Below are 14,768 nucleotides of genomic sequence, written 5' to 3' on the forward strand. Positions count from 1 at the left end.
GAAGTAATGTCCAGCATGCTTTACCAAACACATCCAAAGAAGTTAGAATATGTATGTTTTCCCTGTTCCTGTCTTGTCTTTTTATTCTGTGTTCTGCAAGGTCCTGTGCATCCCCTCTGCTTGGGAAGCAATATAAACTATCTCAACCAGGAGGTATGAACTGTCCCTCATCCTTTACACAGCACCAGGCAGAATTATGCACATTGTTGCTTCAGCAACTGTCTTATCTCCCCACTTCCAAAGGCCCACTGGATATTTTGTAGAAAACCCATTGGTCCAGGGTGGGCTTCAGGAAATGAAACTGTATCTTTTCCCCTAGTCAAACCTTTTCCTTGGCGAAAGCCACATCAAAAAGCTAGTCCATGGGAGCTGGTTACCCCCTCTCCCCAACACACCAAGCAGGGAAGGGGTAGAGGGCTGCTGTTTCTGGACAATCCTGTGTATGCAATACTAGGTTACTATGATTCATACACATGAGACAAATGGGGCTGTTGAGGGGAGAAAAACTTGTCCCAGGAGCCACAGTGGGTAAAAGTTCTAGCGATGCACTTATGAGGTAAACAATCTTCCTTGGGTCTTTGAGCTGAATTTTCTCATCTATAAAACTGGGATAATAAAAATACACACCTCATAGGGCACTGTAAAAATTCAATGTGTTAATTCATTCATTATACTTAGCACAATTATTGGCACATACAAAAGTCCAATAAATGTTAAGTTTTATTATTATGCAGAAAAGAGAATCTGCTTGGGTTTACTCCATGCCTCTTTTGTTACACCAAGTGGAGCTCTGTCCCAGACTGAGGACAATAAGAAAGAGTCCTACTCCCTTAGCCAAATTTATGATGTGGAGCATGGAGCAATGGTAATCATGACTTCCAACTTTGAGGTGGGTGGGAAGCATTTAGTCCAACCTGTGGTGCAACTCATTTGTTGTTGCTGTGCAGCTCTGATTCCACCCCCCTTTTCTGGTTCCAGGGCACTTAACCATTGAGTCATATCCCCAGCCCTTTTTATTTATTTATTTATTTTTAATTTTGAGACAGGGTCTCCCTAAGTGACTTAGGGCCTCAATAATTTGCTGAGGCTGTCTTTGAACTTGCAATATTACTGCCTCAGCCTTCTGAGTCCCTGGGATCACAGGTGGGCACGACTGTGCCCAGCTGATCCTGTATTTTTTTTTTTTTTTTTTTGAATGCTTTTGTTGACAGGATACTTGTGAGAATCAGCCTCTTGGTATAATTTTCCCTCTCCCTCTACGCTCCTAAGCCTTCCTTTCTGCCCTCCTCCTTTCTCCTGACTTCTTTCATTCTCTCTTCTCCCTTCCAACCTGTCCTCTCATCTCCTTGGTTCAGTTTCAAAAGTCCGAGGACCCACTTTTCCCCAGAAGACACCGTCCAGTCACAGCTCAGTCACAGTCTTCAGTGTAGACTTTGGCCAGCTGATGGGAACTCGGCCTCCAATGGTCATAACAACTCTTTAGGTTTTGCAGGATCCTTTGGAGGCAAAGCCTTTAACTGGGCCTTACTGGTCTTGGCTTCGGGTCCATTAATGTCATCGATCAGTGCACCCGATTTCCATTATTTAACCTCATCAAGAACCAAATAAAACTTAAAAGGGTTGATCTGGAATCTGGAGGCCCCGCAGGTCGATATGCAAGACCAGGAGAAGACTGGGCCTCTGAAGTGACGCTCTGAAGCAAAGCACACTGGCAGCCTCTGTCGTTGGAGTCTTCTGCCTCGAAGCTGACCCACTGAAGCTCAAACCCAGCCGCGAGTAGCCTGGGACAGCGCTGCCGCTTTAAGAGAGGGGCGGGGCCCGGGTACAGGCCAGTCAGGGCCAGCCCACAAGGCTCCTTTTCCTTTTTGATCCATTCAAAAATTACTCATTGCAAATTCCCGGACTGCTTGCAGAGGAGAAGGAAAGGGGCGGAGTAGGGAGGGCTACCGCAGGCGCAGCGCTGGGAGCACCCGGGGCCCGCCTGGCTGACGGCTGGTCCCGCAGAAGCTGCTTGCCAGCGTCTGGCTCCGGTGGCCTCACCAGGAAGCGTCAGAGTCTCGACACTAGGGAAGCTCGGAGCGCCGCCTCCGCCGCCGCCGCCACTCGCTTGGCTAGCGATCGCGGAGCCCCCTCCCCTGGTCCGGCCCGCGCCGGACGACCGGCCCGGGAGCCTTCCCTGGCAATGGCTGGCCGCTAAGCCCTGGCTCAGTACGGCAACCCCAGCCCGCTCGGCATGGCTGCGAGAGAGGAGCTGTACAGCAAAGTCACCCCCCGGAGGAACCGCCAGCAGCGCCCCGGCACCATCAAGCATGGATCGGCGCTGGACGTGCTCCTCTCCATGGGGTTCCCCAGAGCCCGCGCGTAAGTGACTGGTTGGGAGTCCCCGGCGACCTCTCCCACACCGCACGGCCGGCCCTCGGCTTCGCTCCGGCTCGCCTCCCTGCGTCTGCCTGACAAGCGGCGCGCTCCCCGCTGCCCACGACCTGTTGGGGGCAGAATGGGCGCGAGAGCAGCCCGGGACTCCTCTCCGGGCCCTGGTACTGAAAAGAGGCGGCGGAGGAGCGCTGGGCTGAGGGCTTGATTCGGGTTGTCTAAAGATTGGGGGCACAGGTATGGTGTTCGAGTCCGGGTTAGGGTGCTCAGAACCCAGTGCGCGGGCCCTGCGGGTGGAGCTAAGCGGTTCTGTCGCGCGCGCTTCCCGAGGTCTCCTGCGTTGAGCTCCCTGAAGAGGAGGGGCCCCTTGGAGGACTCTGGCAACCTCTCCATCCGGAATGCTGGGCTGGCTTGGGACCCTCTGGTGACTGGGAAAGGTCAAGGGATTGCGGGGCAGGGAAGCCGGCGCCCCCCCTGTAACGTTTTCCAGCTCCGGATGTCGGTCTCTGGTTTGGTCTCCCTCTGGAGTAGGAGGAGCGGGAGCGTGGGTGTTGCTGCGTGTTCATTGATAGGGAGGATGGAATGAGGGGAAGCGATTCCTCCAGGGGACCCGGGTTCTCGTCAGTGGTGACGGCAGTGCAGGAATCTGTGGGTGCCTGAAAGTAAGGAGGGGGAGCTGTCCTCCTTTTTCCTTCCTCCCAGAAGGTGGGCTAGGGAAGGGCAGAGAGAGCGCAGGTGGCTGCCGGGACAGCCAGCTGGGTGAGAAGATGCCTGATTGCCAGCACCCGGGCAGCAGCAGCAGGCGTCTTCTGAAGCTGGTCAATTCGAGTCCGGGGGCTGGAACCCTGCCTAAGAGAAAACCAGAGCCCGGTGGCCAGACCCCTCTCCCCAGTTGGAGAAGTGAGGGCACAAAGCCTGGGTTCTTGCCGCTCCTTTACATCTTTCAATTACATCACCTGAACAGGAGAGTTGGGCAAACTTTATCAGAAAGCGCCAAGCAAATGAAAGTTCTTTCTTTTCTCCTCCCCCCACACCTCACAAGATGGTAACTCTAGGTCTCCCTCCTTTGTCCCTGGTGAACTTTATTCTTTACTAACTTGACTGTACCCTAACCTCTTTATCAAAGCAAATTCATGAATTTCTCATTCCACCCAGCCACTGGGACAGGTTGGAGTTGTGTTGACCACATTTCGTGGAAGGTCACAACGTGGACCAAAGGTTTCTGCCTTCCATTGACTTCCAAGCATGAAGGCTCCAATTCTGGATGCCAAAATTGCTGGGAGAAGATGTGGTGGGCTCTGCTGGGGTGTGTCAGGTGTGAGTGCTGCAAGTTAGGTCCTTCCTAAGAATGACAATGTGCGTAACTCTTCTTAAGAGCTGGAGGTAGCATCTGGGAATGCTGCAGAATTAGCTTAGTCCTAGCCTCATTCTTTTCTGAAATGAGGCCAGCATTAAAGACCTGAGTTGCTTAATTAAGGGAAAAAGTACTTAGCTGAACTCCTTACACTGTCATATTTGCTATTCAGCAGGCTTTAAGGGAATATTTTTCCCTGAACTGAATCCAGGAGGCCTTGCCCAGGTCCTTGACACATTAGTGCGATGGTCTAATTTTGGCTTGTTCTACTCCTCAAAATCTCATAAGAGCTAGCATTTATTGGATACTTACTAGATACTATTCTAAGTACTTTATCTTTATTACCCATTCCCCCCCCCCACAAACTAATGAGAAAGGTACTATTTGCCCATTTTATGAATTGGGAAACTGGGACTTGTAGAGGTTACATAACTTACTTAAGGTCATAATAGTAAGTAGTGAAGCTGGAATAGAAACCCAGGCATTGTGTCTGCACTGCCAGGTCTCACATCTAGGGACAAGATGTGAATGATTAAATGTGGGGGCAATGGTCAGAGCAGTTCCTGACACATAGGACACAGTCCTTAAATGTTAAATGCTGAATTAGTTTCCCTTGGCTGCTATAATGAGTGACTAGAAATTGTGTGCCTGAAATCAACAGAAATGTATTTTCTCATGACAAAATCAGTATCTCTGAGCTAAAATCAAGGTGTCAGCAAGGCCATGCTTTTTCTGGAGGCTCTAGGGGAGAATTCATTTCATATTTCTTCCAGTTTCTAATGACTGCTGGCATTCCTTGGCTTGTGGCTACCTTATTCCAATCTCCGTCCTTATTGTTATATTGTCATCCCCTCTTTGTGCCAGATCTCCCTTTGCATGTCTCTTAGAAATTTTGCATTACATGTAGTAATTTGGTGGTGGTGGTGGTGGTGGGTATTAGGGATTGAACCCAGGCCTCCTGCACCCCAGGAAAGCACTGTACCACTGAGCTACACCTCAGCAAACCCCACCCACTTTTTTTTTTTAAAGAGACAGTATCTTGTTAGGTTGCCCAGGCTGACCTTGAACTTGCAATCCTCCTGCCTCAGTATCTTGAGAAGCTGTGTGTGTACTCCTGAACCTGACTCTATTTATTTGGTACTGGGGATTGAATCCAGAGATGCTTTATGCTTTATTATTGAACAACATCCTCTGCCCTTTTTATTTTTTATCTTGAGGGGGGTCTTTCTAAATTGCTTAGGACCTCACTAAGTTGCTAAGGCTGGCCTTGAACTTGTTATCCTCTTGCCTCAGCCTCCAGAGTTGTTGGGATTACAGGTGTAATCCCAGCTATTTTTTAACCTATATATGAAACAAATATTATACATATTAATGGGGCACCATGTATTGTTTTGATACATGTATATGTTTAAATCAGGCTAAACTTAAGTATCACCTCAAATATTTAATCATTTCTTTATGGGAAATTTTTCAAGATATTTTCTTCTACCTTTTTGAAATATTTGGTACATTATTGTTATTTATAGTCATATGCATGCTATGCAGAGATAGCACACTAGAGCTTCTTGCTCCCATGTAACTGTAACTTAGTACCCATTGATCAATCTCTTCCTAGTTTTTCCTCCTCCTACTCTCCCTGGCCTCTGATAAACCAACATTTCTTTCAAATATTATGAGATGAATTTTTAGATCTCACATGTAGTACTTGTCTTTCTGTGCCTAATTTTTTTCACTTAACATAATGATCTTCATTTCTATTCAAATGACAGGATTTCATTCTTTTTTTTTTTTTTTTTTGGCTGAATAGTATTCCATTATGTATAAGAGGATATGTATGTTTGCACTTGACCCACTTGGACAATCCAGAACAATCTCCCCATCTCAAGATGGTGAACTTAGTCATATTTGCAAAGTCCTTTCTTTATCATGTAAGGTAGCATACACATGTTCTAAGAATTAGGTTGTGGCTATCTTTTGAGGAGTCATTATTTAGTCTATCACAGCTACTATTATTATTGCGCCTGGTGCTGCCTTTCTTTACCAAAGTTAGTAACAGAGAAGGCCTGGTGGGAGGGAGGTGGAGTTTTCTGTTCTTTCTTAAATTCTGTGTCCACATGCCCAGGGCTCTTAGAGGTCATCTGATCTAGCTCAACTCCCTGAGCAGGCCTAATCTTCTCTACCTTATCCCAGAAAGGCTAGTGCAATTGGCTTTCCCCTCAATAACTCAGATCTGTAACAAGAGGGGTCAGATTTCAGAGAGCAGACTTTCAACTTCATTCTGGAGAACTGAGAAGAAAGATTGCAAGGGCATCAGGCTCCACTGATAAGAAACTTCTTTCTTAAGTCCTCTGCTTAGAGGAAGGAGCAAGATGAAAATCTAAAGCAGGAAAGAACAGGTCCAGAAGGAAGGGATGAGAATGATGACATCCCAAGCATGGCCCTTGGGAGAGTGGTGGCAGCAAGGCCAGGTTTTTCCTGGAGGTGTAACTGGGTCTGGAGTAGTGAGAAGCAAGAAGGGACACACCTTGGCTGGGCTCTGGGTGGGCTGCAGAGAGGACAGAGGCCAGGAAGGCCTGGTCCCATTTCAGCCTATGCTGTGCTGAGCTGCAGGCTTGAAAAGTCACTTAACCCCTAAGGGCATGGCTGGTGCCCTCTCAGGGGAACATGCTCAATGAGTATATGCTTGTTAAGTGCTTGACAGAGCTAAAAGCACAGAATGGCAGGGCTGAGCCCAAGCAGGGAGACGTGGAGTGTGCTCTCTCTTGCTCATTACTCCTGGAGCTAGGCTTGGGTTTTTTTTCAACCCATAAGAATTTTAGGCCAATGTAGACACTGCTGTAGAAGAAACTTCCCATGGAGAAAGATGGACAGTGGAGATCTTGTGGGATGCATGTGTGTGGTGTGGAGCAAGGAGGTCTTAGGGACGAAACAGGAAGGAAAATTTCAAGGGGCCAAAATGGCCTATCCCTTCCTTTTTCTTTCTATACTCATTAGCACTTCCCTGTTCCAAAAGTTCTAAAAATAAAAGCCTAGCTTCCTCCAGGCAAGTGAGGTTGTTGGAAGGAAAAGGTCAAGTGGACGCATGGGCAGAGGCCCCAGGAAGCGGAGGCCCCAGCCAGGAGAGGGGCTGAGTATGACTCCTGAGAAGGCAGGACAGGAACTCTGATAAGAGCTGTGTGGTGTGCACCCGACTTCCTGCAAAGCACCAAGGTCCCCTGCTGATCTCTGTGGCCTCTGGGGGACTGAGGGTCCTATGCTACTTAAGCCTGGGGCCAACTGTGGGCCTTAGAGTAAGTCACTAAATAATTGAATCTTAGGAGTCTTTGCTGGTACAACCCTGACCTGTTTCTTATTTTTATTTTTTGAGGCTGCCTATGGCTGGAACTTTCTTTGTCTACAGCAAATGACTTGGGTATGTTTCCTCAATGAATAAGAGATAATTTTGGGAGCTGGGGGTGTTGGCTGCTCAGTGGTAGAGTAATAGCTTAGCATGCAAAAGGCCCTGGGTTCCATCCCTGGCACTGCAAAAAAAAAAAAAAAATAGTATTTTTGAGTAAGGAACTGGCAGAAGTTGAGTATCCCAAGTTTCAGTCCAGCTTGATACTTAAAGCTTTTAGGTCTTGCATTTAACCCCTTTCCCTCAATACCATGATCAGCTTCTGTGCATGGTAATACCTGCCCTGTTAACTCAAGAAGCTTTGCAAAGATTAAACAGGAGAATGGATAGAAAAGACCTTGTAAATTTACAAAATAGAACTTGAACACTAGATTTTATTATGGTCTTATTTTGCTGGACTAGAAGAAAAGCAAGGAGGAGAGATGGTAGTGGAGGTGTCTGGTAAGGATTTACATGAACTATTGGATTGTTTTTTTGTTTTCCAACTGAGAATATTTGAACACTGTTCAATGTTAAGGAGAAAAACAGAAGGAAAGAGCTGGAATAAACGCGCCTCCAACTTGGCTTTGGACAGTGAGCTCTGTTAGCTATGCCTCACTGCCCAAAGATAAAGGCAGCTCTCGAAGCAGGCTCCAGAAGGAATTGAGAAGCAACCTGCAGAGCCCGGGAATTGAAGGATCTAGTTTCTCTGGCTTTCTCCAGCTTACCTGTTGGTTGACATTGGATCCTCCAAAAGCACTTGGTCAAACCAGCATCTCTGAAATGTCTCTGACTCTGGCCTGGGATCTGTGACTCCTTTCCTAGTGGCTGTGTTGGTTAGAAAGAGAAGACAAATAGGAGCCCACATGGAGATGAAGGGCAGGGCAAGGAAGTCTCTGGGTGGGCAGGTCTTATACAAGGTCATGGCAAGGAAGTCTCTAATCTATCTGCCATAAAACTGTGCACACATGCACATGACATTTGTGTGTTTTTATGTAATTTAAAAATTACTCTCACATTCATTAAGTATCCCCCTTAATTAACACAACAGTCCTGTAAATTTGAGTGGTTGAACACACGTTGTCTTAAAGGCAAGGAGATTTGAGGTTCAGTGGAGCTGAGAGACTTACCCACAGTCACACAGTTGGTACAAGGAGACCCTGTTGCCATTAACAGCCTCAGGCTACAACTTCAATTCCAGTGAACTTTTTAGGCTACACAGAGGTCCTGATTTAAAAGTAAAGACCCTTTGTTTCTTTCTCTCTTTTTTTGTGGTACTGGGGATTGAATCCAGGACTTCACACATGCTAGGCAAGCTCTCTACCACTCAAGTTTTGAGACAAGGTCTTACTAAATTGTCCAGGCTGGCTTCAAACTTGGTATCCTCCTGCCTCAGGCTCCTGAGATTACAGTTCCACTGTGTCTGGCTAAAAGGAAAGACCTGTACATGCCTTCTTTTTATGTTCATTGAGGTAAAACTATGTACAATAAATTAAACCTACTTCAAGATTGATGCATTTGGACAAATGAATGTACCGTGTAATCACCAAAATAAGACACAACACATCCATTGCAAAGGGATAACAGTTTTCTTGTATCCCTTTGCAGTCAGTCCTGGGCAGCTTTCTGTCTGATTTCCATCATTATAGATTACTTGCATTCAGGAGTCATAAAATACAGCACAGAAGTACCTGGCTTCTTTTTTTCAGCATAATAGGTGTTTTTTTTTTAATCTATTATTATTTTTCTCTCTTTTTGATACTGGGAATTGAACCTGGGGGCACTTTACCACTGAGCTACATCCTCAATCTTATTTATTTATTTATTTATTTGAGAAAGAGTCTCACTAAGTTGCTTAGGCCTAGCTAAGTTGCTGAGGCTAGTTTCAACTTGAAATCCTCCTGACTTGGCCTCCCAAGTCACTGGGACTACAACATATATATATATATATATATATATATATATATATATATATATATATATATTTTTTTTTTTTTTTGATCCAGATCTTCCATGTATCAGTAATTTGTCTCTTTTGATTGACCTTGAAGTTTCAAATGTGCTAGTAGCATAATTATAACCACTTGCACATAGTTTCTATGAAAATTCTCTGTTACGCCCTAATTTCTAATAATATCTTAGGTTTTTAGACCACTTTAGAGATGATAATCACTATCAAGTCTCACTCATAATTTGACCAGAAAATGGAGGGTCAGAAGATGAAGTGCCTTGGAGATTGAAGAGCATCTTGTCTTCTGGCTCTGTCCCCTGCTTGGGGACAGCTGCCTCAGACTCCAGCTGCCTGGGGACTGTCTTTGCCAGAACCAAAGGTTTTGCTTCTCAGAAGCAGCAAACCTAGGGAGTCCTATGTCCTGCCAGCACTCTCCAGCTGGCCATGGCTTGGTGGTGCTGCCAGTACCTTCACTATCCCTGCAGGCTCACGTGCAGGGAGCTGTCCCTGTATAGGAACATATGGAAACTGAAGAGCCCCATCTTTATCTGCCCTACCCCTCTGCACAGAAGTTTGAACTCATGGCAGTGGTGCAGACAGCCTGGGTTTGAATCCTAGCTCTGACCCTCACCAGCTGGTGAGCCTGGGCTAGTTGCCTCTGTTTTCCTATCTATACATTTGTTTGGTTTTGTTTTTGGGATAGGGGTCTCACTATGTTGTCTAGACTCACCTTTAACTCCTGGGCTTAAGTGATCCTCCTGCTTCAGCCTCCTTAGTAACTGGGACTACAGGTACCTGCCACCATGCTCAACTCTGTTTATAAAATTTTTGCAATATTAATGCTCACTTCAGAGAATGCTGTGAGCATTCAGAGGACCGGCTCATGCAAGCAGTTGGAGAGTGTCTGGGTTTCAGTAATGAGGGCAGGTTCTCCTGCCACTCAAGTGCTGAATCCTGCATGGCTTCCTTTGTGGCCTTGGCTCTGTGTGCTTTTCCTCACTCCTCTCTGAGTTGGGACACAAAATAACAAGATGCGGTAAAGACCAACGTATGCTTTCCCCCTCAGTACTGCATTGTGCTCCCATGTGCCTCTCTCTCTCTCTCTCTCTCTCTCTCTCTCTCTCTCTCTCCAGAAGGCCCTGACAGGATGCCAGGCCTAAGCACAAGCAAACCCAGAGTAGAGCCAGCCCTGACCAAGCCACTGACTATAATAAATGGCTGGGCTTAGGGACTCGAAGGGTTACCATATGGTTGTCTTCTGATTACTCTCAAATGGAATCAGAGTCAAGGCCTGGAGAAAGAGAGAGAGAAGCACACCCTAGAATAGAATAGATCATTTGCACTGTGATGGGCACAGCCTCAAGCAGGATGCAGAATCAGTGCCAAGAGAATGATGTCTGAGGTCCTATAGGGACTGAAAGCCCTGTTTTCTTCTCTGAGGATTCTCCACGGGCCACTGGGTTTTTGCCCAAAGGCTTCTGGGAGAATCACTGGTTTTTCTCTATTCCCTAGAAGATAGGCAGTTGGATATAACAGTGGCCAGAGTCCTCTGCCAGGAGCTCAGGGTACATGATAGGTGATCCCTTTCTTGTTTCATCTTGTTAACATCCCCATTTTCCTCACAATGTTGCAGTCATGCCACCAAAGATCTTCCCTAGTGGTCCTCTGAACAGCAGGGATTATACATTTTCTAGGTCTGAGGGAGTAAAGATTTACTGAATATCCAAGGCTCTGGACTCTGTCACACCCCACAGGGAGCCCAGTGGTAACAAACCATGAAGACAAGCTAGATCACCTTTCTTTCAGACCACGGCTTTGTCCTCTGTTTATTAATTGTTTGGATTCACATACGTCCTTTTCCTTCCCAGGCCTCAGTAGTCCTAACTATAAAAGGGGTTGAACTCAAGCACCTCCAAGATCCTCTGCAGTTGTGATGACTCCAGGGTGACAAGGACAGCGGTTTTGAAAAGCTGGAGGATGTTTTCACTGCTTCATGTATTCTTTTCTATTCCAGAGCATTTGGCCTTTCTATATTTACATTTGTCTTGTTTTTTCCACAGTGCTTTACTATCAAATTCATCTCCTCATCCTTTAAAAACAGCTCTTCAGGACTGTTGATATTCCAGAGAGTAAATAAATGGAAAAAAAGAAAGATATGAGGCAGTTACAACAGTAGGGAGTCATTTAACTAGTATGCATTAGAATAATTTTCAAATTGGTACATAATGTGCTTTCTTGCAAAATGCAACCAAAGTGCTGGTTAAATAAGAGAGGAGGTGGGTGCCTTGATCCCAGCACCTGGAGTAAGTAAATTGTTCATGGACACCTTTTTAATTAAAGGGACAGCTTTCCTTCTGTGGAGTCGCCAGCTGTTTGTGTAACACTTCCCGTTGTGTTCCCTGGCCCCTGTGGAAGCATAAACATTCTTGTACATAAAGCAACCGTGGCAGTGAACTCCACCAGGGCCAGGGCTGTTCCCACACGGAGTGGGAAGCTGAAAGAAACTCCAACATAGCGGCTCACAGCAGTCCGGAAAATGCCACGGGGAAGCTGACAGCACAGATGGCCAGAAGCAGCAGAATGTTCTCCATTCCTTTCAGATTTTGTTAGAGGAACGCTTTCTGTGAATCAGGTAGCAGGATCGTTTAGAATCCTACTTCCGTCTGGACTGTGCCCTGTTTAAAAATATTTACGGAGTGCATTCGCTTTCTAAATATTTATTCTTTTATCCTGGATAGGAAGCACTTAAAGAATAGGAAAGAAATCTGCCTCCATGCTGCCTTTGTGTACACTCTATTTAACCGCACGCAGACCGTGCACAACTACGCAGGTTGCTGGAGTCTCAGGCAGCGGCATCTGTACTCTGATTTCTCAATCAGCTTCCCCTTGAACTGCCTGCTTGCTCGTCTTTTCTCTCTCTTTTTATTTTTTCCTGATCAGATTTTCCCCACCTTCAAGAACTAATTCAACCACAGCACATTTGGCTTCCCTTCCCTTTGCTCCCCCTTCTCTCTTTTCGTCTCATCTCCCTCAAGCCTCATTAAGCATCATTAATCCCCCGTGAAGCCAGCAAGACAAAGGGGATTATCCCCACATTACCTACAAGGATACAAAGTGAACTGCTCAAGGTCCTCTGCCGCTTTGTCCCTGAGAAGTTCCCTGCGTGATGCCATTTTTTTTTTTTTAAATATGTAGACACAACATTACATATTCATGGGCAACTATTTTAGCCTGTGAGTATAGGACTTGGGAGCACATGGGTAATTAGATGTAGTCTCTGCCCTTGGGGAACTGACACCCTAGTGTGGAAGATGGAAAGTTGTGATAAAGGGTGGTAAATGTAATGCAAGAAATAGAAGACACAACTGTATGAGAGGAGGAGGAGGAGAATATAACCAGACAGGGAGCATTGAATTAAATCTGAAGCAGCACTCTTCTTCAGGTTGAGAGGAGGGCTTTGAAAAGACCAGTAGACAATTCAAATGATTTCATACTACAGGTCAAGCATCCTTAATCCAAAATTCCAGAATTGAAAATGTTCCAAAATTTGAAACTTTGAGCACTAACATAATGCGGCAAATGACAAATTCCACAAGTGACCGCATATAACAGGTAACAGTCAAAATCGGGCATACTGAATTGTATGAAATTACCTCCAGCCTATGTTTATGAGGCTTCTATCAAATATAAATGAATTTCATGTTTAAGCTTGGGTCCAAGATATCATATATATGCAAATATTCCAAAATCTGAAAAAAAAGTTATCTAAAAATCCTAAGTACTTTTGGTGCCAAGCATTTTGGATAAGGGATACTCAACCTATATATACAAGTATAAGATACTGCAATGGGAAAACCCTCCAGAGTCAGAATCTTGGAACTAAGATTACGTAGAGCTTACCTAGTCCAACACACTCTTTTCAAATTAAGTAAAATGAGACTAGCAAATGAAGTCGCTTGCAAGATTTAATAGCCAGTCTGTGACCAAATGGAAGCTTAGGTTGTTGACCCCTAGTGTAGACCATGATTTGCTTTTTCCATATCAGGCTACCCTGAGTCCAGGCTCCAAGAAATAGACTTCTATTAAGGTTTGGCTCTGCTTTCTGGAAGCATGGGCTGATCTATTGTTTGAATTAGCCCTTTCTTATTGTTCTTTGTCTTTTCTTTTCCTTTTGCTTCCTTCCTATTGCTGGCTATTTGTGTGCATCTCAGCTGATAAGAGGACAAAACTCACTTGTCCATAGGCCAGTTGGAATGGGTAAGCCTGAGGAGGGTCAGATGGTTGGATAAGGAAGTACTATTCACACAAGAGAGAGTGAAGGATGTGTTGGAGGGGGCCTGTAATTGTCTCAGTCAACCCCCCCCCCCCTCCATGAAGGTAAGAACAGGTTACATGCTGCTATGGGGTAAAGAATTTTGGCTTTAAAGACAAAAGACTGAATTCAAGTCCTGGCTGTGTTACTTTCTAAGGGTGTGGTTTTGAGAAAATTATTTCTACAAGTTGGATGAATCAAAGTGAAGCAATGGATATAAAAGTTAAAAAGTCATGCACACACAAAAGGTTACTATTATTTGGTATCAGCAGTTGAGTCCTGGTACTTTTTGGATCTCCTAAAAACCCTAAGAGCTGTGGGTTCTGTGTGGTGATAGATGGCACTCATCATATGTCATTGTTTCAGAGGCTAATCCCATTAGGATGAGGATATATGGGCCACTTGAGAAGCCAGTTGCACAAAAACGAACACTTCCTTCTAGAAGCTTTAGTTTTTACTTCATCTCTCTTGAGTACGTGGGACAAGAGTCATAAGGAGTTAGCATGTGACTCTTATGAAACATGAGAGGTTTTGTAAATGACAGCGAGTATGGCCAAAGTCATGTGTAATAGTATCCTTTTGCTGCTATAACAAATTTCCACAAATTCAATGACTTAGATCAACACAGATTTGTTCTCTTACAATTTGGACATCAGAAATTCAAAATCCAAAATCCAAAATTACAGACTAACATCAAGATTTCCCCAGAGCTTCATTCTGTCTAGAGGATCCAGAAAGGACTGTGTCCTTGACTTTTCTAGGTTTTGAATTCCTGAGTTAGGGGTACATTCCTCCACCTTCCAAGAACATTGCTCCAACCTCTGCTTCGTGACCACCTCTCCTCTCCCTAACTTATGAGGACTCTTATGATTGCATCTCTCCAGCTTAAGAACATTGGCTTCATCACATCTGAAGAGTCCCCCTTGCCATGTAAAGTGACATATTCACAAGTTGAAAGGATTGACAGCTCTAGGAGGCTGTCATTCCGTCCATCACAGTATGTGTGTATGATACTTCTCACAGGAGAGGGTTCTACTAGGCTCATCTTGTCTCCTCACCCTTACCATTCCCAACTCAAGCACTTCACATTTGCTGAGTGCCTACTGTATGCCTACATGATATTTTAAGTACTTCCTATGTGTATTATTTTGTTTATTTCTAATAATGAACCCAGGAGACAGGAACAACTATTATCCTCATTTTAAAGATGAAAGACTAAAACACAGATGTTCTAACTCTCCTGAGATCACACAGCTAGTAAGCAGTAGAACCAGGATACAAACCCCGGGCTGTCTGACTCCCAGAGTTGGAATTCTTAACCAGCACCCATATTATTGATATGTAGCTGGTGTCTAGTGGAGCTTGAAAAATAACAGAAGGAAAGGAATTTGAGGTCCAAAGG

General features: G+C 45.2%; 1 protein-coding gene across 2 annotated transcripts in view; it reads left to right on the forward strand.

The window, feature by feature from the left end:
* Positions 1-2,136: 2,136 nt before the first annotated feature.
* The window catches only part of Ubash3b (ubiquitin associated and SH3 domain containing B), a 144,932-nt gene continuing 132,300 nt past the window's right edge, over positions 2,137-14,768 (forward strand). The window contains exon 1 of one of the 2 annotated variants that reach the window (XM_027930800.2): positions 2,137-2,361. In XM_027930800.2, the coding sequence (XP_027786601.1) occupies positions 2,234-2,361 (128 nt within the window). In that variant the 5' untranslated portion in view covers positions 2,137-2,233. The remainder of the gene's footprint in view (positions 2,362-14,768) is intronic. The other variant, XM_027930801.2, reaches the window with a different exon arrangement.

Source organism: Marmota flaviventris, chromosome 9 (genome assembly GCF_047511675.1).
Source record: "Marmota flaviventris isolate mMarFla1 chromosome 9, mMarFla1.hap1, whole genome shotgun sequence".
NCBI lineage: Eukaryota > Metazoa > Chordata > Mammalia > Rodentia > Sciuridae > Marmota > Marmota flaviventris.